The 25,277-nt window shown below is 45.9% G+C and overlaps 1 protein-coding gene across 2 annotated transcripts; it reads right to left on the reverse strand.

The window, feature by feature from the left end:
- CD27 (CD27 molecule) lies at window positions 945–6,555 on the reverse strand. 2 transcript variants are annotated; one of them, XM_005680975.3, is made up of 6 exons: window positions 6,016–6,555; window positions 5,720–5,851; window positions 2,977–3,129; window positions 2,697–2,786; window positions 1,955–2,068; window positions 945–1,718 (listed from the first exon to the last, which is right to left on the reverse strand). In XM_005680975.3, the coding sequence occupies exons 1-6, from the start codon at window positions 6,149–6,151 to the stop codon at window positions 1,531–1,533; spliced, it is 813 nt and encodes a 270-aa protein (XP_005681032.1). In that variant the 5' UTR covers window positions 6,152–6,555; the 3' UTR covers window positions 945–1,530. The 2 variants fall into 2 exon arrangements, with proteins under 2 accessions (XP_005681032.1, XP_005681031.1); XM_005680974.3 differs by having other exon boundaries at window positions 1,332–1,718; window positions 1,943–2,068.

Consider the following 25,277-nt stretch of genomic DNA (forward strand, 5'->3'; position numbering starts at 1 on the left):
TTTCAGCAGTACGTGAACCAAGAAATTCCAGATATATAAGCTGGATTTAGAAAAGGCAGAGGAACCAGAGAACAAATTACCAACATCTGTTGGATCATAGAAAAAAGCAAGGGAATTCCAGAAAAGCATCTACTTCTGCTTCATTGACTACACTAAAGCCTTTGACTGTGTGGATTACAACAAACTGTGGAAAATTCTTAAAGAGATGGAATGCCTTACCTGTCTCTTGAGAAATATGTATGCAGGTCAGGAAGTTAGATAACAGTAGCAGTTAGAACCAAACATAGAACAATGGGCTGGTTCAAAGTTGAGAAAGGAGTACGTCAAGGCTGTATATTGTCACCCTGCTTATTTAACTTCTATGCAGAGTACATCATGTGAAGTGCCAGGCTGGATGAATCACAAGCTGGAATCAAGATTGCCAGGAGAAATATCAACAACCTCAGATATGCACGTGATAACACCCTAATGGCAGAAAGTGAAGAGGATCTAAAGAGCCTCTTGATGAAGGTAAAAAAGGAGAGTGAAAAACCTGGCTTAAAACTCAGCATTCAAAAAATGAAGGTCATGGCATCTGGTCCTATCACTCCATGGCAAATAGATGGGGAAAAAATGGAAACAGTAGCAGATTTTATTTTCTTGGGCTCCAAAATCTCTGTGAACGGTGACTGCAGCCATGAAATTAAAAGATGCTTGCTTCTTGGAAGAAAAGTGAAAGTGAAATTGTTAAAGTGTTAGTCCCTCTGTTGTGTCCCACTGTTTGTGACCCCATGGACTGTAGCTCGCCAGGCTCCTCTGTCCATGGAATTCTCCAGGCAAGAATACCGGAGTGGGTTGCCATTCCCTTCTCCAGGGGATCTTCCTGACCCAGTGATCAAACCCGGGTCTCTCACATTGCAGACAGACTCTTTACTGTCTGAGCCATTAGGGACAACAGCAAACAGTGACAAATCTAGACATCGTATTAAAAAGCAGAGACATCACTTTGTCAACAAAGTTCTGTATAGTCAGAGCTATGGTTTTTCCAATAGTCATGTACAGTTTTGAGAGTTGTTCTATAAAGAAGGTTGAGCAATGAAGAATGATGCTTTAGAATTGTGGTACTAGAGAAGACTCTTGAGAGTCCCTTGGACAGCAAGGAGATCAAACCAGTCAGTCCTAAAGGAAATCAACCCTGAATATTCATTGGAAGGACTGATGCTGAAGCTCCAATACTTTGGCCACCTGATGTGAAGAGCCGACTCACTGGAAAAGATCCTAATGCTGGGAAAGATTGAGGGTAGAAGAAGGGAGTGACAGAGGATGAGGTGGTTAGATAGCATCACCGACTCAATGGACATGAATTGAGCAAACTCCAGAAGATAGTGAAGGACAGGAGAGCCTGGTGTGCTGCAGTCGGTGGGGTCACAAAGAATTGCACATGACTTAGCGAGTGAGCAACAATGGTTTCTCAAGTCTGCACACAGGAAAGGTCCTGATGAGAGGGTGGTGCTGAAATTCGAGGTGCCCTCTCTTGATCTCCTTGGATGGTCAGTGGAGTGAGGTGGAAGCTAGGACTTGATTGCAGTGATGGCCTTCTCTGAGGAGCACTGGCTCAGAGTAGGAAGTAAGCTCTGGTTTTCGGTAATCCTCCTGAATGGGGATGGCACTGCCCTCTTCCTCGCTGGGACAGGTGTAAGGACAAGGCTCTGCAGGTGCCACTGGACTTTCTCCTGCGTCTGCAGAGGAGAATCAGAGGAGTTGTTGGCCCGTGGTAGAGGAAGGGTGAAGGGAGAAGGGGTGAGTGAAGGCGGGCTGTCAGGAGGGCCCCAGCATAGAAGAGGGGAAGAGAGGCGACAGGCTGGTAAAGATGGAGCTGGAGAGGCCCAGAGGTTCCAGATTGGGTGGCAAAGCCAAGATGATGGGGTGGGGTGGGGTGCAGGACCTGTATTTTGTCTCTTACTTAATCTCTTACTTAATTTTCTTTGTTGATGGAGGAACAGGGCTCCGACTATGGTGAAAGCAAGAAACATTCCAGAGAGAAGCACAAAGATGCGGACGCAGTTCACGCTGCACAGGGACCTTTGGGCTGTGATGGGGTGGGCAGGGGTCACAAGGGGGCTTGGGGGAGGGCCTAGCCCTTGATTCCCCTCAGCCAAGCCCTCCTGCCCACTTCTCTTCCCTTCCCCACCTTCTTCCCTTACCCCCACCATTGGACCATGTCCTTTCCTAATCTCTGGACTCTGCTTCTGTTTTTTCTTTTCATTTATTTTTGGCTGTGTTGGGTCTTTGTTGCTCCATGGCATGTGGGATCTTAGTTCCCCCACTAGGGATCGGGCCTATTATTGGAAGCGAGGATTCTTTACCACTCAACTTCCAGAGAAGTCCTTTCTTCCTCTTCTTACCCCTGCTCCTAGGAGCTTTGTGGCTGGCTTCCCTTCTGAGGGCTTCCCTATGGGCTCAGATGGTAAAGAATCTGTCTGCAATGTCGGAGACCTGGGTTCGATCCCTGGGTTGGGAAGATCCCCTGAAGAAGGGAACAGCTCCCCACTGTAGTATTCTTGCCTGGAGAATTCTGTGGACAGAGGAGCCTGGTGGGCTACAGTCCAAGGGGCCGCAAAGAGTTAACGAGACTGAGCAACTTTCCCTTCCCCTTGTGAACCCTCCTGCATGGATCCTCCTCCTCTCTTGGGGTGGGGAGTGGGGAGAAAACTCACGTGACCAGTGGGTTGAGAGGGTCGCAGGCGGCAGCCACCTGGAGTTGGCCAGAGTTTGAGTGTGCCGATCTGTCCTGGCCTCTGGGATCTCTGGAAAAGCAGACGAGTTGGGTAGCAGCCACGGGCCCCGGAGGGCACAGGGCAAGACTGAAGGCCTGACAGGCCCTGGGGGAGATGAGAAGGTGGAGACAGGGTGACAGGAGGCAGCTTATGTGGGGCTGGGTATAGGAGAGAGGTGCTGGTTGGGGTGTGATCAGACCATGGGTTGCCTGGAATTTACCTTCAGCATAAGGTAATTGGGAAGGTTGTGGGTGTGGGCCTGGGGCTTGGGCTGGACCATCACACTCCATACAGTCCTTGTCCCTGCACTGCTGGCCCTCGGGGCAGGCACACTCCGAGTTAGCCGTGAGGGTGCAGTTTCGAATGAGAAGACCTGGAGACAGAGGAAGGGGAGGGAACACGCAGGGTCCACTGGCTTAATCCCCACTCCAGCCCCATCCCAGGCCCACCTCTAGGGATGTGCTACCCTTCCCATCCCTGCCTCCCTGCCCCATTCCACCCAGGCCTGCCCCTCCTCCACCGTCACCCAGTGTCTTTGCCAATAGTGTTATTGTTATTCAAGAACACTTCGAACCTTCTAGAAACTTCATGGTTCAGAAGTTGAAACAGCTTGCATGATTTTCCCTTTCACTCACCCATGCTTTTGAAACTCCTTACTGAAGTATACTTACCGAGAGGTATACAGGTCACAAACATCTCATATAAAACATCTTAGATGAGAACTGGGACAAATCAGACTCAGGTGTAACTAGCACCAGATTAAGAAACAAGATGACCAGTCTCATTCAGTTCTAGTCACTAACATCCTTCCCACCAAGAATAGCCACTGACTTCCGGACCTCTTAACACCACAAGCTGGTCTTGCCAGTTTCTGAACTCTGTGCGTGGAAGGAACCCTGTGTCTGTGCTCATCTGTGCCTGCTTTTACTCAGCTTTTGGTGAGACTGATCCACAGTGTTGAGTGACTGTGAATCATTCATTCTCACTGTTGCATAGTTTTCCATGGTGTGGCTACACCATGACCTATCCACTCCTCTACTGTTAACCGGCATTTGGGTAGTTCATTGTTAGCAATTGTTAGCAAGTGGGAACTGCTGTGATCTCGGACAGGTTTTTCACCTGTACTCACATCCTTTGCCTTTAAAACAGAGATTGTAGTCGCGTGTAGAGGTCAAGTGCTGAGTGGCTACCAATCAGTGATCCTGGGGCAGGAGGGTAGGAAGGGCACTTCATGGGCTGGGCTCCCAGGTGGTTGGGGGTAAGAAGAGAAGGGTGATTCTGGGGAGGGTGGAGCTCAGATGTGGGCCAGGCCTGAGTGGGAGTCTCTGGGGGCCTTTGCTTAGAGCAGTGCACTCATGGGAACCCAGGGAAAGCAGCCCTCACAGGTGAGGGAGGGCTACAGAAAGGGACGTCTGAGGATGCTGAAGACTACCGTCAACCCTAACAATTTCCTTAGCACATGCCTTTGGTCAGGAAAGGGTGTGAATTTCTTCTTATCCTTATTTCTTCTCATCTTTATGCCCCTGTGGCATTTCCTTTCTGAATTCTGACTTGTAGTCGCTGCTAGAACTTGTTTTCCTCGTGGCTTCCTGGGAATTGTGAGCCAGCCGGGAGGGACAAGGATCTAGAAGCGCATTGATGGGGAAGGGGGGGATGGTGGTGGTAGACATGGGAAAGTGTAGGAAAGGTGGAGGAGATCCAGAAGGGTACCTGCCAAAAGGGATGGGAAGAGTTAAAGAAAAGGGGCTGGGATTGGTCAAAAGTGAGTGAAGTGCCACTGTTTTCAGTGGAGCCTTCAGGAGCCTGGGAGTTTTCTTTGCCGTGTATAACCTGTGCACAGAATCCCATGCTGATTGCAGGCACTCGTCCATCTTACAGATGGAAACACTGAGGTTCAAGAGGACCAAACCCAGTCAACTTCTTTCCAGTGTCCCTGAGTCCTGCAGCCAGTCCTGCCTGGGTGCTTTGGGGCTCTATGGGCTGAACCTCACAGAGGAAGATTGTGGGTTGCACTGGGCCGGAGAGAAGTGAAGGGGGCTGGACTGGCTCAGTACTGGGAAGAGGCTTTCCAGTGGGCCCTGCAGAGTGAATTGGGGGGCTTCGGCTAAAAAAACCAAAAACCCAATATTGCTTGGGGTTTTGGCCAAGAAGAGAGACATACCCATGTATAGTCCTATTTGTAAGTAGACTGAGGAATACCTCTTGTGTTTTACAGATGTTGCCTCTTGACTGTTTAGCAGTGGCAAAACCTTGTATTTGTTTTAAAGAATACAGTATTGAAAAAGCTAACTAGACTCAATGCATTTACAGGCAAGTAATATTGTGCTTGAGTTAAATAGCCCTCAAGTGTATCCTGCTGGAGAATATCTGTGATCTGTGTACACTGGCATATACGTCATTTCAAAAATTCTAGCTAAAATGGAGAAAGCATGAAAGTGTTCACAACGCAGCTGCTATTTCATTTCTTAATTGTAAAAAAGATGAAATCACAAAATAAAACTCAAGCCACATACACATTCTCTTTCCTAAACTGGCTTTTGGAGGGGAAAAAAAAAAAAAAAGGTTGTGGTCCACTAGCTTGTATTGTCACGTCCTTAGGAAGACATATTCCAAGTTCCAGAACAAATGTGCCCTCTGAGAACACCACCAATTCATCAGTGGGGGAGGAGGTAGGAATGGGGGGTGAGTTGCTCATCTGAAACCTAGGGTCCCACAGCCACTTCCTGTTTTGCACTGATCGTAGTCATAGACCCTCCTCATCAGTCCGTCAAACTCTGCTCACCCCTGCCCTGAACCACTTCTTCACAGTGCTCCCTGTACATCCACACGCCTTGCCCAGGGCACCCCAGTTCCCACCATGGGCTCCACTGAAGCCACAGAATCTCAGACTCCCCCCGCCCCAACCTTCTTGCTTCTCCACACCAGTTCTCTGCCTTGCTCCCCCAAACTCTGGCCCACCTCACCAGAGTTACAGTGCCGGCAGCTCTCACAGTGGGGCCGGCTGTGGTGGTCCGGTGTGAAGGAGACCCCTGGTGTACATGGATCACATTGAGCCGCCTCTCCGTGCTGCTCACAATCCTTCACCAGGAACGTTCCTGTGAGCAGAGTGCCAGGGTCAAGGCCCCAGGAAAGCCACTGCCCCGCCCTCTCCAAGGGGCTGCCTCTTGGCCTCTGCAGCATTCCTCCCTGCTTCCCTCCGGTCCCAGGCCTGGTCCTGTCTCTCCCCAAGCAGCTGGCCCCTGGCAAGGCCCCCTCTTACCTGGTTCACACATCTGACAACACCATCCTCCCTGAGCCCAGTAGTGCTTCTCCGGACAACTCTTGGGGCCTGGGGTTGCTGAGAGCCCCGCCAGGGTCCCCAGAACCCACAGCCAGCAGGGAGGTAGCCGGGCCATGACTCCTGCCCCGGGGGGAGCTCTTCCTGCACCCCAGCTGCTGACTGCAGGCCTAGGGGCGGGGCAGCAGGGTAGGGGGGAGCTGGCACCTTCCCAGCTGGGCGCTGGTGTCTCTTCTTAGCACCTCCAGGGCAGGTCTTCTCGGAGTCGTCCCGAGTTGGTGGCAGGCTGACCTTTGATGCAGTTGAAGCTCCCTTGTAGCTGTTTTTCACTCAGGCAGTCACTGCCACCCCTCCCCTTTTCCTGTGCTGGGTGCTGGGTGCTGGGTGTGGGGCTGGCTCTGTCAGAAGACCTGCTCTCTTCGAAGATGCCCCGGATGCCCAGCCTCTCGTGGTCTCTGTCTCCTGAATTGAATCGTCTCTGCTTGCCGCTGGTACCAGGTGTTGGATGTTCACAGGGATCTGCTTCCCGTATTCACACATCTGTACACAGAAATGCCCACCTTTGCCCCCCACCCTGTTCACAGCTGCGTGTCCCCACGCCTCCCCCACATCGCTTCCTACACAGATGTCATCAGTTTATAGAGAAGGGAAACTAGAACTGAGTACAGGTGTGCACGCTGTCCTCTGAAACTCTTGGGGGGCAGGGAGGTCAGATAACACTCAGAATTTTTCAGATTTGGGGAAGAAACCAGCCCCATATGACAAATTCTTGGGGCTGGAGCATCGCTCACAACCAAGCACAACGTTCCTGTCCCCAGACTATCCACCATTTCGGTGGGTGGATAACGACTATAACCAGCCTCGTGTCAACTGACGTCTGGTTTTATGGCCAAAAGAGTTTGCTTTGGGATTGTTCAGAATTGCACACAAGAGACTTGAACCTGTGTCTGGGCTCTGTTGGGTTGTGTGCCAGGAGCTCATGCACGGTCACTTAACCTTCCTGCCAGGCCTCCCACCCCTTCTACCATCTGCATCCTCCCCTCCCACCACCCGCTGTGTCTGCCCACTGTGCTAGTCCTGGAGCACCAGAGTGTCTGCTCGCCCAGTTTAGGGCACTTGGGATTAAAGGCTGATCCCTGTTATCTGTGGCTCCCCTGGGAAGACTGATTTGGGGATGTTAGAACAGTGGAACAGCCTGGTTTCTCCAGGCTATTTTTTTCACTCAGGGTCTTTGCATTTTCCATTCTGCTCATGAAACCTCACACCCCTGTGGGCTCCTCTGTCAGATCTGTTCTCTGTCTCACTCTTTGGTTTCCTTTCTCTTCATTTTTTCCATCCTCCTGCCTTTCCCCAGCCTCCTCTACTCTTCAGGAGGGTCCTCTCGAGTGGGAAGCCACACAGGGGTGTGATCTGAAGAGGTGCTTGTGCAAAACCATCCCATTGGCTATATCCAACCAAGTGCCTGAATTCCCCCCCGAGAGAGTCCTGGGGATCTGAGGATTCTGCTGCCACCAGTACCTGCATTCCCAGATTATGGTCTGTATCTTCACTGTTGGTCTTTTTTTTTCCCTGCATGGCTTGCCAGATCTTAGTTCTGAGATAAGGAATTGAAACTAGGGGCCTCAGCACTGAAAACAAGGAGTCTTAACAACTGGCGTGCCTGCTAATTGCTTCAGTCACACCCAACTCTTCAGTCATGTCAAGTGGACTGTAGCTGGCCAGGCTCCTCTATCCACGGGGATTCTCCAGGCAAGAATACTGGAGTGGGTTGCCATGCTCTCCTCCAGGGGAGCCTCCTGACCCAGGGGTTGAACCTGCATATCTTACTGTTCTTTACCACTAGTGCCACCTGGGAAGCCCCCTAACTACTGGACCACTAGGGAATTCCCTTCCCTGTTGGTCTTAAACTTTAAGGCAGCCTCAGAGAGAGATGTAGGGATGGAGAATGAGAAGAACGAGGAGGAGTTGGGGACCTTTAGGGAGAAACTTGCCAAAGAGGGAATTGAGGACGCTGAGAACTAACCGCCTCCACTGGACCCTGGGCTCCCACACAGGAGGCCTCTTTCCTCTGGGCCAAGGCCGGTCTCTTCCTCTACTCTTCACTCTCTGGGGGCGGTAGGGAGGGGCGGGGAGGCAGGAGCAGAGTCTGCCGGCTCTGCTGGAGAACCCCTGGCCAGGAGTCAGACTTCTGGCCCCAGCTCCTCTGGACGAATGGAGTGACTTCGTCTGCCTTTTGCGCTATTTGCACCAACTTCCAGTGGGCCTTGCCTGTCCTGGATCTTGCTCTGGACCGGACAGTCTTTCCTGTTTTCCACTCAACTGTGGCTGCAGCCTGCTGACGTCTCCCCCTTGAGTCCTCCACCACCACTTTCTCTTTGGGGATTCAGCTTCTCCCCACCCCTCGGCTGGCGCTGAGATGCATGATCTTTTCCCAGAAAGGTCCCTCCCGTTCTTGGATCTCTGGAGACAGAAGTCCTTCACCTCTGATGACTCTCATCACTCTGGGGAAGGTAATCTGGAGCAGGGGCGGAGGCTTGGCCATCAACTGAGGTTCCCCTTGCTCCATATCCCTAGACAGGACACCCCGTGTCTTCTGGTGTCTTCTGGTGAGGACAGGTCCCGCTTAGAGAGGGAAGAACAGTGCCCTGGACTTGCAAGGATTTCTGTGGGTTGGATGTGAAGGTCACCTCTGCTTCTGCTTCCTCTTTCAACGGAAGCCTTGTTCCTGTCTCTCTGCTCCTGGGTGTTCCCGTACCTCTGCCCTGCCACAGGCCCCGGATGGGGGACACAGGCCCATCTTGGATTTTCCCCCAAACCACCTAAAAGCAGAAGGCTGTTAGGTCTAAAGCTTTTCTGAATCTTTAGATCTCGTGAGGGTACAAGGTAAAATTGCATTTGGATATTCTGGCTTTTGAATGTGAGAAGCCTCTAGAAACTAGAAAGAGCAAGACGGGACTTCCCTGGTGGCCCAGTGGTTAAAACTCTGCCTTATAATTCAGGGGATGCGGGTTCGATCCCCGGTCTGGGAACTAAGACCCCATATCCCACATGCCTCGGGACAACTAAGACTGCATACTGAGCCCAAGTGCCACAGCGAAGACCTGACTCAGCCAAATAAATAAATAATAAAAAAGGAAAGGAAAAACAAGACAAAAAATCAAGGGAACAGAGTCTCCCCCGGAGCGTCCAGAAAGAAATAGCCTGTGACACTTCGATTTTAGCCAAGTGATATCCATTTCTGGCTTTTAATCTTCAGAACTCCGATAGTAAAACTTGCATTCTTTTCAGCTACTGAGTTTGTGGTAATATGTTACAGCAGCCACAGAAAACGACAGCATATAGATCCTCTGGCATTTGTTTGAGATTTACTAGGTGGCCTAGTTGTTGTTGTTCAGTTGCTAAGTCATGTCTGACTCTTTTCGACCCAATGGACTGTAGCATGCTAGGTTCCTCTGTCCTCTACCATCTCCAGAGAGTTTGGTCAGATTCAGGTCCATTGAGTCGGTGATGCTATCTAACCATCTCATCCTCTGCCACCCGCTTCTCCTTGTGCCTTCAATCTTTCCCAGCATCAGGATCTTTTCCAATGAGTCGGCTCTTCCCATCAGGTGGCCAAAGTATTGGAGGTTCAGCTTTAGCATCAGTCATTCCGATGAATATTCAGGGCTGGTTTCCTTTAGGATTGACTGGTTTGATCTCCTTTCAATCCAAGGGACTCTCAAGAGTCTTCTCCAACACCACAGTTCAAAAGCTTCAATTCTTCGGTGCTCAGCTTTCTTTACAGTCCAACTCTCAAAGTCATACATGGCTACTGGAAAAACCATAGCTTTGACTATACAAACCTTTGTTGACAAGATGATGTCTCCGCTATTTAACACAGTGTCTAGGCTTGTCATAAATTTCCTTCCAAGGAGCAAGTGTCTTTTAATTTCTTGGCTACAGTCAACATCTGCAGTGATTCTGGAGCCCAAGAAAGGAAAATCTGTCACTGTCTGGGATCCTCCAGACTCACCTTGACAGGAGGATCCCAGGATAAGTGGAGTGAGTATGTCTCAGAATCTCAGACTGGTGGTCTAAGAGCATCTCTGTCAGTTACTACCTGGATCATCTCAGGCGAGTCCCAGAGCCTCTCTGAACTGAGTCTGCATCTGCTGGGTGATAATGTCATGTTGGGAGAATTAATCTTAACAACATGAATGAAAGGGGCTTCCCAGGCGGCACAGTGATAAGGAATCCACCTGCAATGCAGGAGGTGCAGGAGATGTGGGTTCAATCCCTGGGTTGGGAAGATCTCCTGGAGTAGGAAATGGCAACCTGCTCCAGTATTCTTGCCAGGAAAATTACATGACAGAGCCTGGCGGACTATAGTCCAGGGGGTCCCAAAGAGCTGGACACAACTGAGTGACTGAGCACAGAAGCATATGAAAGAAATGCCTTGCCCACTTTGTGCACTCAAGAAGTGTTCATTCCTTCCCTTCCTTTCTTAGAGTTTGAGGCTGTGAGTCCCAAGACACAGGATTGAGAGAACAGCCCTTTAAGCTGGGAATGAACTGAAGGAGCGTGAAAGAGACGAAGACTCAGTGGATGAGCCAGCTGTTCGGAGTGGTATATGTGCTCCACGTGGTACACTCAGATGGCTCTTGTTATGCAAAAAAGTGATGCTACAAGGAGGTAGCGGCCACTTCCCCTCCCTGTGGGCTCCGGCACCCTGGCATTTCCTGGTTTCTCTTGCCCACCCGAATGAGTGACGACTGTACACACACCAGTCTCGGCAGCTCTGTGATTTCCCCAAGCTGTCACTGAGTCTAGCAGCACGGTGAGCCTGTCAGTAGCTTGCCTTCATTCCCCACTCCTGGCCTGTGGTGTGTCAGCTGAGCCTTTACCTCTCACGGCCAGTTCACCTCCCAGTTATGTGCTGCAGCCAGCCAGCACTGTCCAGTCAGAGCCCGACTGTTAAATTGTCAAGAATCTTGTGAGCTCGCTACGCGTTAGTAGCTTGAAATTGGCCGCCGTGGGAGTACTCACAACCACATAAGCCAGAAAATGCTACAAACTGAGAGAGCTGCTGTTAAACGGTTACCACCACATGGCTCCTAAAAGTGAAACTGGCTCAGTCATGTCCACCTCTTTGCCACCCCCATGGACTATACAGTCTATGGAATTCTCTGGGCCAGGATACTGGAGTGGGTACCGTTCCCTTCTCCCGGGGATATTCCTAACCTCGCTAAGGCTGGGCTCAATCCTTGTCTTTATCTTGTTTTAGATCCTGGGAAGGCAGAGTTCTTTCATCAGGGCCCCAGGCCCATTCCTTCTAACTTCTGCTTAGAACCGCTAGAGATGAGCCCCTGTCTTACTACTCCAACCTTCTCCGATGGCTCAGTGGTAAAAATTCTGCCTGCCAATGCAGGAGACACAGGAGACACAGGAGACGTGGGTTCGATCCCTTGGGGTAGGAAATGGCAACCCACTCCAGTATTCTTGCCTGGGAAATCCTATGGACAGAGCACGGAGGGCCACAGTCCATGGGGTCGCAAAGATTTGGACATGATTAAGCGTGAGCAAAGAGAGCTACCTTAATGTTCCAACCTGCTTAGGCTCCCAGACTAGCAGAGCTGGAAGGGAGGTTTCTTTTTCTTTTCCTTTTTTGGCTGCATGGGATGTGGGATCTTAATTCCCCCACCAAGGATCCAACCCACACCCCCTGCAGTGGAAGGAAGTTCGGACTCTCAATTGCTGGATCACCAGGGAAGTTGAAAGAGGTTTCTGATCCTGTGTGTCCATCCCCTTATGTTACAGACATCAGAACCATGGGCCCAAGAGGCAGGATGACTAGTTCTTTGTGGCAGAGTCAGGCGGTCATACAGGTGCCCTGAACCCCTGCCTACTGCTGACAGTAGCATTTACAGAGCCAGCATGTACTGTTCTGCGCACGTGCTGGGCTGAATTCTTGTAGGCAGATACTCTCAGCCTGCAGACCTGCCCAGCTACTTTCCCTGAACCTTTCTGCTGGCCCTTTCACAGACACTGTTCTCTGCCTTTTCGCTCTTTGAAAGCACCTCAGTTTCTTTACTTTTCTTTCTCTAAATTGAAATTTAATTACAAGAGTAATATATTTATGTGTGCTGTGTGCTAAGTCACTTCAGTTGTGTCCGACTCTTTGTGACCCTGTGGATTGTAGCCTGCCATGTGAATATATTCATAGCATCTCTTTATAGAAAATTCATAGGTATTCATATTCATATGCATTCATATATGAATATATTCATAGTATCTCTTTATAGAAAATTAAACCAGTGAAATCTGTCAATTCCACCAGAAATTAAATGCACTAAAGATTCTTGTACATATGCTCCAGGAGATACATGCCAGAATTTTCAAGCACTACTATGGGTAATAGCAAAAGAAAAAGAAAAGAACCCATCAGTCTATAAGTGATTGAATAATAAATGAGTTTTACTTGAATAATAGATGATTAATAAATGATAGATTCCCCTAACAGAATATTCACCTAAGGGAATACTTTCAAGGAATGGAAATGAGTGACCTGCATGAAGTCACATCAATAATATGGATGAGTCTTAAAAATATAATATTGAATGACAATGTGAATGCATTCCTTAATGCCAGTGTATCATATGCTTAAAAATGCTTCTAATGGTCAATTTTAGGGAACTCCCTGACGGTCTAGTGGTTAGGAATCCGTATGTATATTGCAGTGGGCTGGATCCCTGGTCGGGGAACTGAGATCCCATAAGCTGTGCCGCCAAGAAATAAAGTTAATTTTATGTTTGTATATTTTACTGCAAAAAAACAAGCAAACAAATAAGCAAAACTGTAATATTGAGCGATATTGAGTGAGAGAACCAAGACACAGAAAAGAACATGATAAGACTCCATATATATGAGGTATAAAACCAGGCAAGACTAAACAGTTTTGTTGTTAGGATACATACACACATGGGAGGTAGAGCCAGAAAGAAAAGTAAGGGAGTGCGAGACACTGCGCCCCTTGCCGGGGGAAAAGGGTATGATCAGGAAACATCTGCATTTCTTGGGGAAGTCCTGGTCTCAGCATGGGTTTTCATGTTGTGATTTCTGTACATTATTTTGTATATTTGGTACAGCTCACAATATAAATCTTAAAAATAAAAATACATTTATATATTCATATACATATGTAAATAAGACACCTGATAAAATCAACTTCGAAACCACTTTGAAGGGAAGTGCCCTTGGCACCCGGGCATGGCATCTGAACTTGAGATTCAAAATCAGAAAATGTACCTGAAACAGTTTGACTTAGGGCACCTGTTTCCATCTGGGTCAGGCATTAAAACCAAATATTTGAACTTAGATCTAGAGTTCCTAGTCACTCTATATAAAATATTGTAGCAGGATTTAAAAAAATAATGAAACACTTTAAATCCCATTGCTCTTACTAAATATATTATTGCTAAATATTGTTAAATTGTATAAGATTTCATTATATATTAATGTTTTAGTGAGAGTAAGAGAGATCTTCCGTGTTGTAAATAAGTAAAAATAATATTATTTCTAAATGTTGTTTCCCCCAACTTAATTTTTATTTTGGCCACACAGCTTGTGAGATCTTAGTTCCCAGCCAGAGATCGAACCCCGGCTCACTGGGCCACCAGGGAAGTCCCTCAAAATTTGCCAATTAAAAAAAATTTTTTTTTTTTTGTTTGGTGGTGCCACATGGATTTTGGGATCTCAGTTTCCTGATCAGGAATTAAAACTGGGCCATGGCAGTGAAAAACCCAGCATCCTAACCACTAGGCCACCAGGGAGCTTGTTTTCCTCAACTTTCTGTCATCCTTTTTTATTTAAAAAATTAGAAGTGAAGATGGAAAAAAATATTGAACAATTATAGATAAGACTCAAATTCACTTTGATTGACCTCAGTCTCTGTCGTCCTCTCCCTGCCCCTCAGGAGTAATCATTAAGATTAGTGAGGATTCTTGCAGAACTTTCTCTAAACAAACAAATTCTATGTGTGTGTTTTTGACTTAGGAATGTTCATGGCCCCAAATGAGGGAAGGTGCCTTTCCCTTTCCCTTGTCAGGCTGTGGTTGGTAAACAGGTTATTTTTATACAGTAGGGAATGAAAGTCCAAAACTGCCGGAGACAAATGTCTACCAGCAGAAAACCAGACGAATTTTTCCAATAAAGTGCATTTTATTTCCTACTTAAAATATTATTAAGCAAAACTCAAATATTCCTCATTCTGATCTTAGCCCCTCTCCTACTGAGGACCTTCTGCTAGAATTTCCCAGTGGAGGGAAGATGTCCTATCTCCAGTTCATGCTCAGTTGCTCAGTCTGACCCTTTGCAAGCCTGTGGACTGTAGCCCGCCAGGCTCCTCTCTGCATGGAATTTTCCCTACAAGAGTACAGGTGGTGGGATGCTATGCCCTCCTCCAGGGGGTCATCCCAATCCAGGGACTGAACCTGCATCTTCCACAGCGCAGGTGGATTCTTTATCACTGAACCACTGGGGGAAGCCCCCTGCCTCCAGTTCAGTTCAGTTCAGTTGCTCAGTCGTGTGCCATTCTTTGCGGGAGTTGGGAGGTGACAAAGGGAGTCCCTTTGTCTCCAGGGAGGTGAGCAAAAAGCCGCTTGCACAGCCTGTGGTCACTACTTCTCCCCGGCAAGGAGCTTACCCCTCCTGCCTTTATACCGAGATAGTTGAATGCACCTTCCCTTTCTGATTTGGAAAAGATAGGTCACCTCTGTTCTCAAAAGGAAATACCACGCAAGCCTGCAGTAATTCTCCTGGCTCAGAGCCAGAAAGACAGCCTATGGAACCCATTATGCATTGAGTCTCTGTGCTCATTAAAAATGACCTTTTGGAAACGAAACAGCTCAAGACTGGGAGGTCCATGTTCCTCTTGGGTTGATTTTTAAAAGTCCATCTTTTGGACCTAGAGACTGTCATACAGAGGGAAGTGAGTGAGAAAGAGAAAAGCAAATATCTTCTATTACCGCATATACGTGGAATCTAGAAAAATGGTACAGCTGAACCTACTTGCAAGGCAGAAATAGAGACACAGAGGTAGAGAACCAACACACGGACCCCAGTGTGGGCGGGGGATGGGGCGGGGGCAGGAATGGGGAGTGGGATGAATTGGGAGATTGGGATTGACATATATACAGTTATACTTTATGCTTACTTTATACTATGTATGCAATAGATCACTAATGAGAACCTGCTGTATAGCTCAGGGAACTGTCTGTACTCAGAGCTTTGTGGTGACAAAGAGTGGGTATATATAGACTGATTTGCTTTGCTGTACAGCAGAAACTAACAACATTGTAAAGCAATTAAACTCCAATAAAAATTTTAAAAGTAAATAAAGGTCCATGTTTTTCAGCTTCCCTGGTGGCTTAGTGGTAAAAAATCCATCGGCAATGCAGGAGCCTCAGGAGATGCGGGTTCTATCCCGGGATTGGGAAGATCCCCTGGAGGAGGGCATGACAACCCCCTCCAATGTTCTTGCTTGGAGAATCCTATGGACAGAGGAGCTTGGAGGGCTACAGTCCATGAGGTCGCAAACAGTTGGACATGACCGAAGCGACTTAGCATGCACATACCATCTTTTTCCAGATAAAGAAAGGACTGTTAATTGGCCTCGCACCCCAGCCTGCTGGGCAGAATTCTCCAAGGGCCTAACACACTTGGGTTTTGGGTTTTGCTTTGTTTTCTTATGGGGGTTGCCTGGTGGCTCAAATGGTAAAGCATCTGCCTGCAGTGTGGGGGACCTGGGTTTGATCCCTGGGTTGGGAAGATCCCCTGGAGAAGGCAATGGCAACCCACTCCAGTACTCTTGCCTGGAAAATTCCATGGATGGAGGAGCCTGGTGGGCTACAGTCCATGGGGTCACAAAGAGTTGGACACAACTGAGCGGCTTCACTTTTCTTTTGTTTTCTTATACATGATACACAGTACACATCCTTCTAAAATTTGCTCTTTTAATCCAATAATATGTCTTAGAGATCATTTCATGTTATACATGCAGAACTACTAGTTTGGATAGAGGAAATATTTAGTTTAGAATATTTAGTTTTCCCCCCAACATCTCATTGTTACAAATGGTGTCGCATAAACATCTGAAGTGTATGCCTGTGGGAGTGTTCCTTTAGAATAGATTCTGGGCACTGGAATCGCGGAGTCATGGGGTGTGCACACTTTTCACTTTAATAGATACTGGCAAATCGCTCTGCAAAGAGGCTCTACAGTTCACACGCCCACTAGCTGTGGGATGAGAGCCCGCCTCTTCACACCCTGCTCACTTGTCATATTAGCACACCACTGCGGACCATCGAATGGGGGAAATGCTGTTCATGCTGCCTCAGTGTCCACCCCCTGACTACCAGTGAGGTCCAGCATCCTTCCGTGATCGTTGCTCGTTGTATTTTCTCTTTGTTTTTGACATCTTTTTATCCTTGGATCATCACAGGTGTCTTCAAGACCAGTCTTGGTTCTTCCCTGTGAAAATCCTGTTTTCAGACTCAAATTGCAGGGCCTCCACCAGGCCCGTGATCCTTTCAGATTGTCGTTTTTTTTAAGTCCTGGCGAACCCTTTATTGTGGCATGTGGGATCTGGTTCCCTGACCAGGGGTCAAACCCAGGCTTCCTGCACTGGAAGCACGGAAACTACAGGACCACTGGGGAAGTCCCCCTTCAGATGTTTGCCCTCATCCTAGGTGCTCAATGTCCCTGTGGCAGTGGAGGTCACTCCTGTCTCCCCTACAAACCTCCAGAAACTTCAGACCTGCGTGGAGGTGGTGTGCCTTTCCTCATTTGCAAAACTCCAGTAGGACTTGGAGGAACCCCAGACTGCTCTGCCTCAGCACTAAACGCTCCCTAAGACTGCACCATCTTCTAGTCCAGACTGAAGAGCAACTTGGTGCATGTGGCCTTTTAAAAAACTGAGATAAAGTTCAATATTTTAAGCATTTTATAATGTACAATTCAGTGGATTTTAGGATTTTTACTAATGTGGTGCAGATAACACCACTCTCTGATTCCAGAACATTCACATCTCCCCTAAAAGAAACCTCATGCCCACTAGCAGTCAGTCTCACTTCCCCCCTCCCCCATCTCCTGGCAATGACTAATCTATTTTTGGTCAGTATGGATTTTCCTGTTCTTAACATTTCATACATATGGAGTCATATAATCATGGTCATTTGTGTCTGGCTTCTTTCACTTCAGCAAAGTATCTTCAAAGTTTACCCACGTTGCAGCATGACTTCAGTTCATAATTCTTTTTTATGCCTGAATAATGCTCCAAAATCACTGCAGATGGTGATTGCAGCCATGAAATTAAAAGACGCTTACCCCTTTGGAATGAAAGTTATGACCAACCTAGATAGCATATTCAAAAGCAGAGACATTACTTTGCCAACAAAGATCCGTCTAGTTAAGGCTATGGTTTTTCCAGTGGTCATGTATGGATGTGAGAGTTGGACTGTGAAGAAAGCTGACCGCTGAAGAATTGATGCTTTTGAACTGTGGTGTTGGAGAAGACTCCTGAGAGTCCCTTGGACTGAAAGGAGATCCAACCAGTCCATTCTAAAGGAGATCAGTCCTGAGTGTTCATTGGAAAGACTGATGCTAAAGCTGAAACTCCAATACTTTGGCCACCTCATGAGAAGAGTTGACTCATTGGAAAAGATTCTGATGTTGGGAGGGATTGGGGGCAGGAGAAGGGGACGACAGAGGGTGAGATGGCTGGATGGAATCACTGACTTGATGGACATGAGTTTGGGTGAACTCCCGGAGTTGGTGATGCACAGGGAGGCCTGGCGTGCTGGGATTCATGGGGTCGCAAAGAGTCGGACACGACTGAGCGACTGAACTGAACTGAATATTCTATTGTATGGGTGTCTCACATTTTGCCTATCCATTTATCAGTTGATGAACATTTGGGTTGTCTCCAGTTTTTGTCTGTTATGAAAGAAGCTTCTGTCAACATTCACTATAGGTTTTAATTGAACATATGTTTTGAATTCTCTTGAGTATATACCTACAATTGAAATGCCTGGGTCATATGTTAATTCTATGTTTAGCTTCTTCAGGAACTGCCAAACCATCTTCCACAGTAACTGAACCATTTCGCATTCCCCCTAGTGGTACATGTAGTTACTGTACAAGCTTACCATCATCTGTCAATTTCCATTAAAAAATTATAGCCACCCTAGTTATATATTCTTTTCATGTCCTTTTTGGACATTTATATATCTTCTTTAAGAAATGTCTGTTTGTGTCTGACACAGGATATAGCATGCTTAGGGCTGGTGCATGGGGATGACCCACAAAGATGTTATGGGGAGGGAGGTGGGAGGGGGGTTCATGTTTGGGAACGCATGTAAGAATTAAAGATTTTAAAATTAAAAAAAAAATTAAAACAAACAAAAAAAGAAATGTCTGTTCAAATCCATTGCCCATGTTTAAATTGTATTAGTCGCCCTTTTTGTTTGGTTAGAAGAATTATTTCTATATCCTGGATATTAGACTCATCAAATATGTGACTTGCAAATATTTTTTCCATTCTATGAATGCTTTCTTCACTTTCTTGGTAGTGTCTTTTGATACACTAACGTTTAATTTTGATAAAGTTAATTTTTTTCTTTCATTGCTTGTGATCTTGGTGTCATATTTAAGACATCCTTGCATAACCCAATGTCACATGGATTTACACCTGTTTCTAACAGTTTTATTTCTTTGATATATTTCAACTTAATTTTTGTATATGATTTGAGGTAAGGGTTCAACATCATTCTTTTGCCTGTGAATACGCATCGTCCCAGAACCAGTCGTTAAAAAAAGACAATTCATTTCACTTTGAGTGATCATAATGCTCTTGTCAAAATCAATTGGCCATAGATACATGGATTGACTCCTGGGCTCTTGAGTTTATTCCATGGATCTGTACGTCTGTCTTTATGCCAGTACCACACTGTTTTGATTACCAAAACTTTGTAATAAGTACTGAAATTGGGAAGCGTGAGTCCTCCAATTTTGTTCTTCTTTTTCAAAATAATTTTGGTTATTCTATATCTCTTGTATTTCTGTATTGAATTTTAGGATTAGCTTGTCTATTTTTGCAAAACAAGGCAGTTAGAATTTTAATAAGGATTGCACTGGATCTGCAGATGAATTTGGGGAGTATTGTCATCTTAAAACACGTGAAGTCCTGAGACTTCCCTGACAATCCACTGGTTAAGATTTTACGCTTCCACTGCAGGGGACACAGGTTCAATCCCTGGTCAGGATTCCGCACACCTTATGGCTGGAAAAAAAAAATCAGAAAATCAGAGCCCTCCAATCTATGAGAAGATAAGCTATTTTCCTTGATGTCTTTCAACATTGCTTTATAGTTTTCATTGTACAAGTCTTGCACTGTCTTCATTAAATGTATTCCTAAGTACTTTATTCTGTTTGATGCTACTGTGCATGTAACTTTTCTTAGTTTCATTTTTGAATTGTTCATTGTTCGTGTAACACTTTGACTTTCCGAGGAGGCCATTGTTTTCTCCACAAGGTTAGAATTTTGTGTCTTGGGGACAGATGTGTTATGATTACAGCCGATGGGCCGTGGCTTGGGTTACCTGTGACTTATCTGGAGTCACTGATGGAGCATTTGATTCTGTGACGTAAAGGGAAACCTATCTGACTCATCTTCCCCACGCTTGCTGTTCTTTCGTCTCCCTCTACGGGGAGAGGAAGAGGGTGGTTTGGTGACGGGAGCTTCCCCATCTCTCACGGTTGCTTTCCCTGAGCTTGGGGCACCTCTGACTCATTTCTCAAGATCGAGGGCTGTGGCAGCCATCCCTATTATGTGTGAGTTGGACCAGAATCCTCCCTTCTTTGATGAGCGTCTTGCCCACAGAGGAACAGAGAGGTTGCCTAACCCAAGGTCACACAGATTTACACCTGGTTCTAAAAGTCTTATTTCTTTGATCTATTTCGACTTAATTTTTGTATATGATTTGAGGTAAGAGTTCAACATCATTCTTTTGCCTGTGAATATGCATCGTGCCAGCACCAGTTGTTAAAAAGACTACTCATTCCACGTTGAGTGGTCGTGGTGCCCATGTCAAAATCAACTGGCCATAGATGTATGAATTGATTTCTGGACTCTTGAGTTTATTCCATGGATCTGTATGTCTTTATGCCAGTGCCGCACTGTTTTGATTACCAAAGCTTTGCAGTAAGTATTGAAATTGGGAAGTGTGAGTCTTTCAATTTTGGTGTGAGTCCCTCCAGGAAGGGTCCTGGAGGTGGGTGGGATCAGAGCAGTCTGGGGAGGGTGAAAATCTGGAAATGGGATGACACATTTCACCTGTACTAGAGCTCAGAGACAGCAATGAGAGCTTTAGGATGGGCAATGGGGTGGAGAGGGGTTCTGTGGCCAAGGAGACCCCATCATATGTTCATGCTAAAATAATGGGATAGGCTGGCTAGGTACAGCTGTAGGAAGCAGGATATTTTCAAGTTTGTGTGTTTTGATATTCAAGGGCACAGGAAAAAAAAAGTTTATGCATAGTTACTGGAATTTTGAAGATCCAGTAATTTTATGTGTTAAAGTAATCAGTTTCAAACCTTATTTTCCTTAGGCTCTTTAGGTTCAAATAAGTTTTGTTATTCTGTTAAAAATACAATAAAAATGTAAAATCTTACTTATTATTTTTCTTTAATTTCAACCTATAGGTTTCGCTTGACTTTTTTTTTTTTCGCTTGACTCTTTATAATAGAGTTAAACAAAGACAGTGATCTTCACTTTTATTGAGCATTTTTTTATGGTGGTAAAGTACACATAAAAATTACCATCTCAACAATTAAGTATACAGCCCAATATAGCTATAAGTGCAGGGCTTCCCTGGTGGCTCAGATGGTAAAGAATCCGCCTGCAATGATAGAGACCCGGGTTTTATTCCTGGAGAAGGGAATGGCTACCTACTCAAGTATTCTTGCCTGGAGAATTCCATGGACAGTGGAGCCTGGTGGGGCAAGTCCATGGGGTTGCAAAGAGTCGGACATGACTGAGTGACTAATTAACATACAAGCCAGTGATATTAAATACATTCACCTTGTTGTGAAGCCATGGCCATCATCCACCCCCACCCTCCACAAAGTCTTCTTGATTCGTAAAACTGAAATTCTACACCTATTAAACAAAAACTCCATTTTCCCCTCCTCCTAGCCCCTCGTCACCTCCATCTTACTTCCTGACATTATGGTCTTGACTATTCTAAGTACCTCAGATAAATGAAATGAATAGTTTTCTCACGATGCCCTCAAGGCCCATCCATGTTGTAGCGTATTGTGTAGAATCTTCTTCTTTTTTAAGGCTGAACAATATTCCATTTTATGCATATACCACATTATGCTTATTCACTCATCTGTCAATGGACGGATGAGTTGCTTCCACATTTTAGCTACTGAGAATAATGCTGCTGCAAACGCAGTAAACCAATCTCTTCTACACCCTGCTTTCAATTCTTTTCTGCATATAGCCAGAAATGCAATTGCTGGATCATGTGATAATTCCATTTTTAATCTTTCAGGCACCACTCTTTTCCAGTAGCTGCCATTTTTACATTCCCATCAACAGTGCGCGAGAGTTCCAATTGCTCCACATTTTCGCCAACACTTATTATTTTTTTTTTATAGCGCCCCTGCTAATGTGTATGAGGTGCTATCTCACTGTAGTTTGTTTCACACTTCTCTAATGATTAGTAATGGTGAACAATCTTTCCATTGTTCCATTGTGCTTATGGACAATTTATCTGTCTTCTTTGGAGAAAGATCTATTCAACTTCTTAGCACTTTTTTTCTTTTGGCCATGCCACAGGCGTGTGGGATCTTAGTTCCCTCACCGGGAATTGAACCCATGCCCCTGGCCATAGAAGCTCAGAAACTTAACCACTGGACTGCCAGGGAATTCCCTCTTTGCACATTTTTGAGGGTTTTGTTGTTGCTGTTATTTTTTTATTTTGCTATTGGGTTATTAGAGTTCTCTCTATAATCTGGATATTAATCCCTTATCAGATATAAGATTTGCAAATATTTTCTCCCATTCTCTGGGTTGCTCTTTTACTATGTTGATAGCATCTTTTGGTACACAAATTCTGAAAATGTCATGAAGTTCAATGTGTTTTATGTATATATAGTCAGATTATTTTCCATTATAGGTTATTATAAAATATTGAGTATAGTTTCCTGCTCTATACTATAGGTCCTTGGGACAGTGGCCGGGAGGAGCTACCCTACGTACGAGGCCAGGGGTGGCGGCCGGGAGGAGCAACCCCATGTGCAAGGCGGCTGCCTGGGCGCAGGAGGGCCTAGAGGAGCCATCCCATGCTGAAGGTCAGGAAGGGCGGTGGTGAGGAGATACCCCTCATCCAAGGTAAGGAGCAGCGGCTGCGCTTTGCTGGAGCAGCCGTGAAGAGATATCCCACGCCCAAGGTAAGAGAAACCCAAGTAAGATGGTAGGTGTTGCGAGAGGGCATCAGAGGGCAGACACACGGAAACCATACTCACAGAAAACTAGTCAATCTAATCACACTAGGACCACAGCCTTGTCTAACTCAATGAAACTAAGCCATGCCCGCAGAGTAACCCAAGACGGGCCAGTCATGGCGGAGAGGTCTGACAGAATGTGGTCCACTGGAGAAGGGAATGGCAAACCACTTCAGTGTTCTTGCCTTGAGACCCCCATGGATAGTATGAAAAGGCAAAATGATAGGATACTGAAAGGGGAACTCTCCAGGTCAGTAGGTGCCCAATATGCTACTGGAGATCAGTGGAGAAATAACTCTAGAAAGAATGAAGGGATGGAGCCAAAGCAAAAACAATACCCAGCTATGGATGTGACTGGTGATAGAAGCAAGGTCCGATGCTGTAAACAGCAATATTGCATAGGAACCTGGAATGTCAGGTCCATGAATCAAGGCAAATTGGAAGTGGTCAAACAAGAGATGGCAAGAGTAAACGTCCACATTCGAGGAATCAGCAAACTAAAATGGACTGGAATGGGTGAATTTAACTCAGATGACCATTATATCTACTACTGCAGGCAAGAATCCCTCAGAAGAAATGGAGTAGCCATCATGGTCAACAAAAGAGTCCAAAATGCAGTACTTGGATGCAATCTCAAAAACGACAGAATGATCTCTGTTTGTTTCCAAGGAAAACCATTCAATATCATGGTTATCCAAGTCTATGCCCCAACCAGTAACGCTGAAGAAGCTGAAGTTGAATGGTTCTATGAAGACCTACAAGACCTTTTAGAACTAACACACGAAAAAGATGCCCTTTTCATTATAGGGGACTGGAATGCAAAAGTAGGAAGTCAAGAGACACCTGGAGTAACAGCCAAATTTGGCCTTGGAATGAGGAATGAAGCAGGGCAAAGACTAATAGAGTTTTACCAAGAAAATGCACTGGTCATAGCAAACACCCTCTTCCAACAACACAAGAGAAGACTCTACACATGGACATCACCAGATGGTCAACCCTGAAATCAGATTGATTATATTCTTTGCAGCCCAAGATGGAGAAGCTCTATACAGTCAACAAAAACAAGACCAGGAGCTGACTGTGGCTCAGATCATGAACTCCTTATTACCAAATTCAGACTCAAATTGAAGAAAGTAGGGAAAACCGCTAGACCATTCAGGTATGACCTAAATCAAATCCCTTATGATTATACAGTGGAAGTGAGAAATAGATTTAAGGGCCTAGATCTGATAGAGTGCCTGATGAACTATGGAATGAGGTTCGTGACATTGTACAGGAGACAGGGATCAAGACCATCCCCATGGAAAAGAAATGCAAAAAAGCAAAATGGCTGTCTGGGGAGGCCTTACAAATAGCTGTGAAAAGAAGAGAAGCGAAAAGCAAAGGAGAAAAGGAAAGATAAAAGCATCTGAATTCAGAGTTCCAAAGAATAGCAAGGAGAGATAAGAAAGCCTTCCTCAGCGATCAATGCAAAGAAATAGAGGAAAACAACAGAATGGGAAAGACTAGAGATCTCTTCAAGAAAATCAGAGCTACCAAGGGAACATTTCATGCAAAGACGGGCTCGATAAAGGACAGAAATGGCATGGACCTAACAGAAGCAGAAGATATTAAGAGGTGGCAAGAATGCACAGAAGAACTGTACAAAAAAGATCTTCACGACCCAGATAATCATGATGGTGTGATCACTAATCTAGAGCCAGACATCCTGGAATGTGAAGTCAGGTGGGCCTTAGAAAGCATCAGTACGAACAAAGCTAGCGGAGGTGATGGAATTCCAGTTGAGCTATTTCAAATCCTGAAAGATGATGCTGTGAAAGTGCTGCACTCAATATGCCAGCAAATTTGGAAAACTCAGCAGTGGCCACAGGACTGGAAAAGGTCAGTTTTCATTCCAATCTCTAAGAAAGGCAATGCCAAAGAATACTCAAACTACCGCACAATTGCCCTCATCTCACATGCTAGTAAAGCAATGCTCAAAATTCTCCAAGCCAGGCTTCACCAATATGTGAACTGTGAACTTCCTGATGTTCAAGCTGGTTTTAGAAAAGGCAGAGGAACCAGAGATCAAATTGCCAACATCCGCTGGGGCATGGAAAAAGCAAGAGAGTTCCAGAAAAACATCTATTTCTGCTTTATTGACTATGCCAAAGCCTTTGACTGTGTGGATCACAAGAAACTGTGGAAAATTCTGAAAGAGATGGGAATACCAGACCACCTGACCTGCCTCTTGAGAAATCTGTATGCAGGTCAGGAAGCAACAGTTAGAACTGAACATGGAACAACAGACTGGTTCAAATAGGAAAAGGAGTGCGTCAAGGCTGTATACTGTCACCCTCCTTATTTAACTTCTATGCAGAGTACATTATGAGAAACGCTGGACTGGAAGAAACACAAGCTGGACTCAAGATTGCCGGGAGAAATATCAATAACCTCAGATATGCAGATGACACCACCCTTATGGCAGAAAGTGAAGAGGAACTAAAAAGCCTCTTGATGAAAGTGAAAGAGGAGAGTGAAAAAGTTGGCTTAAAGCTCAACATTCAGAAAACGAAGATAATGGCATCCGGTCCCATCACTTCATGGGAAATAGATGGGGAAACAGTGGAAACAGTGTCAGACTTTATTTTTTTGGGCTCCAAAATCACTGCAGATGGTGACTGCAGCCATGAAATTAAAAGATGCTTACTCCTTGG

This window comes from Capra hircus, chromosome 5 (assembly GCF_001704415.2).
Source record: "Capra hircus breed San Clemente chromosome 5, ASM170441v1, whole genome shotgun sequence".
NCBI lineage: Eukaryota > Metazoa > Chordata > Mammalia > Artiodactyla > Bovidae > Capra > Capra hircus.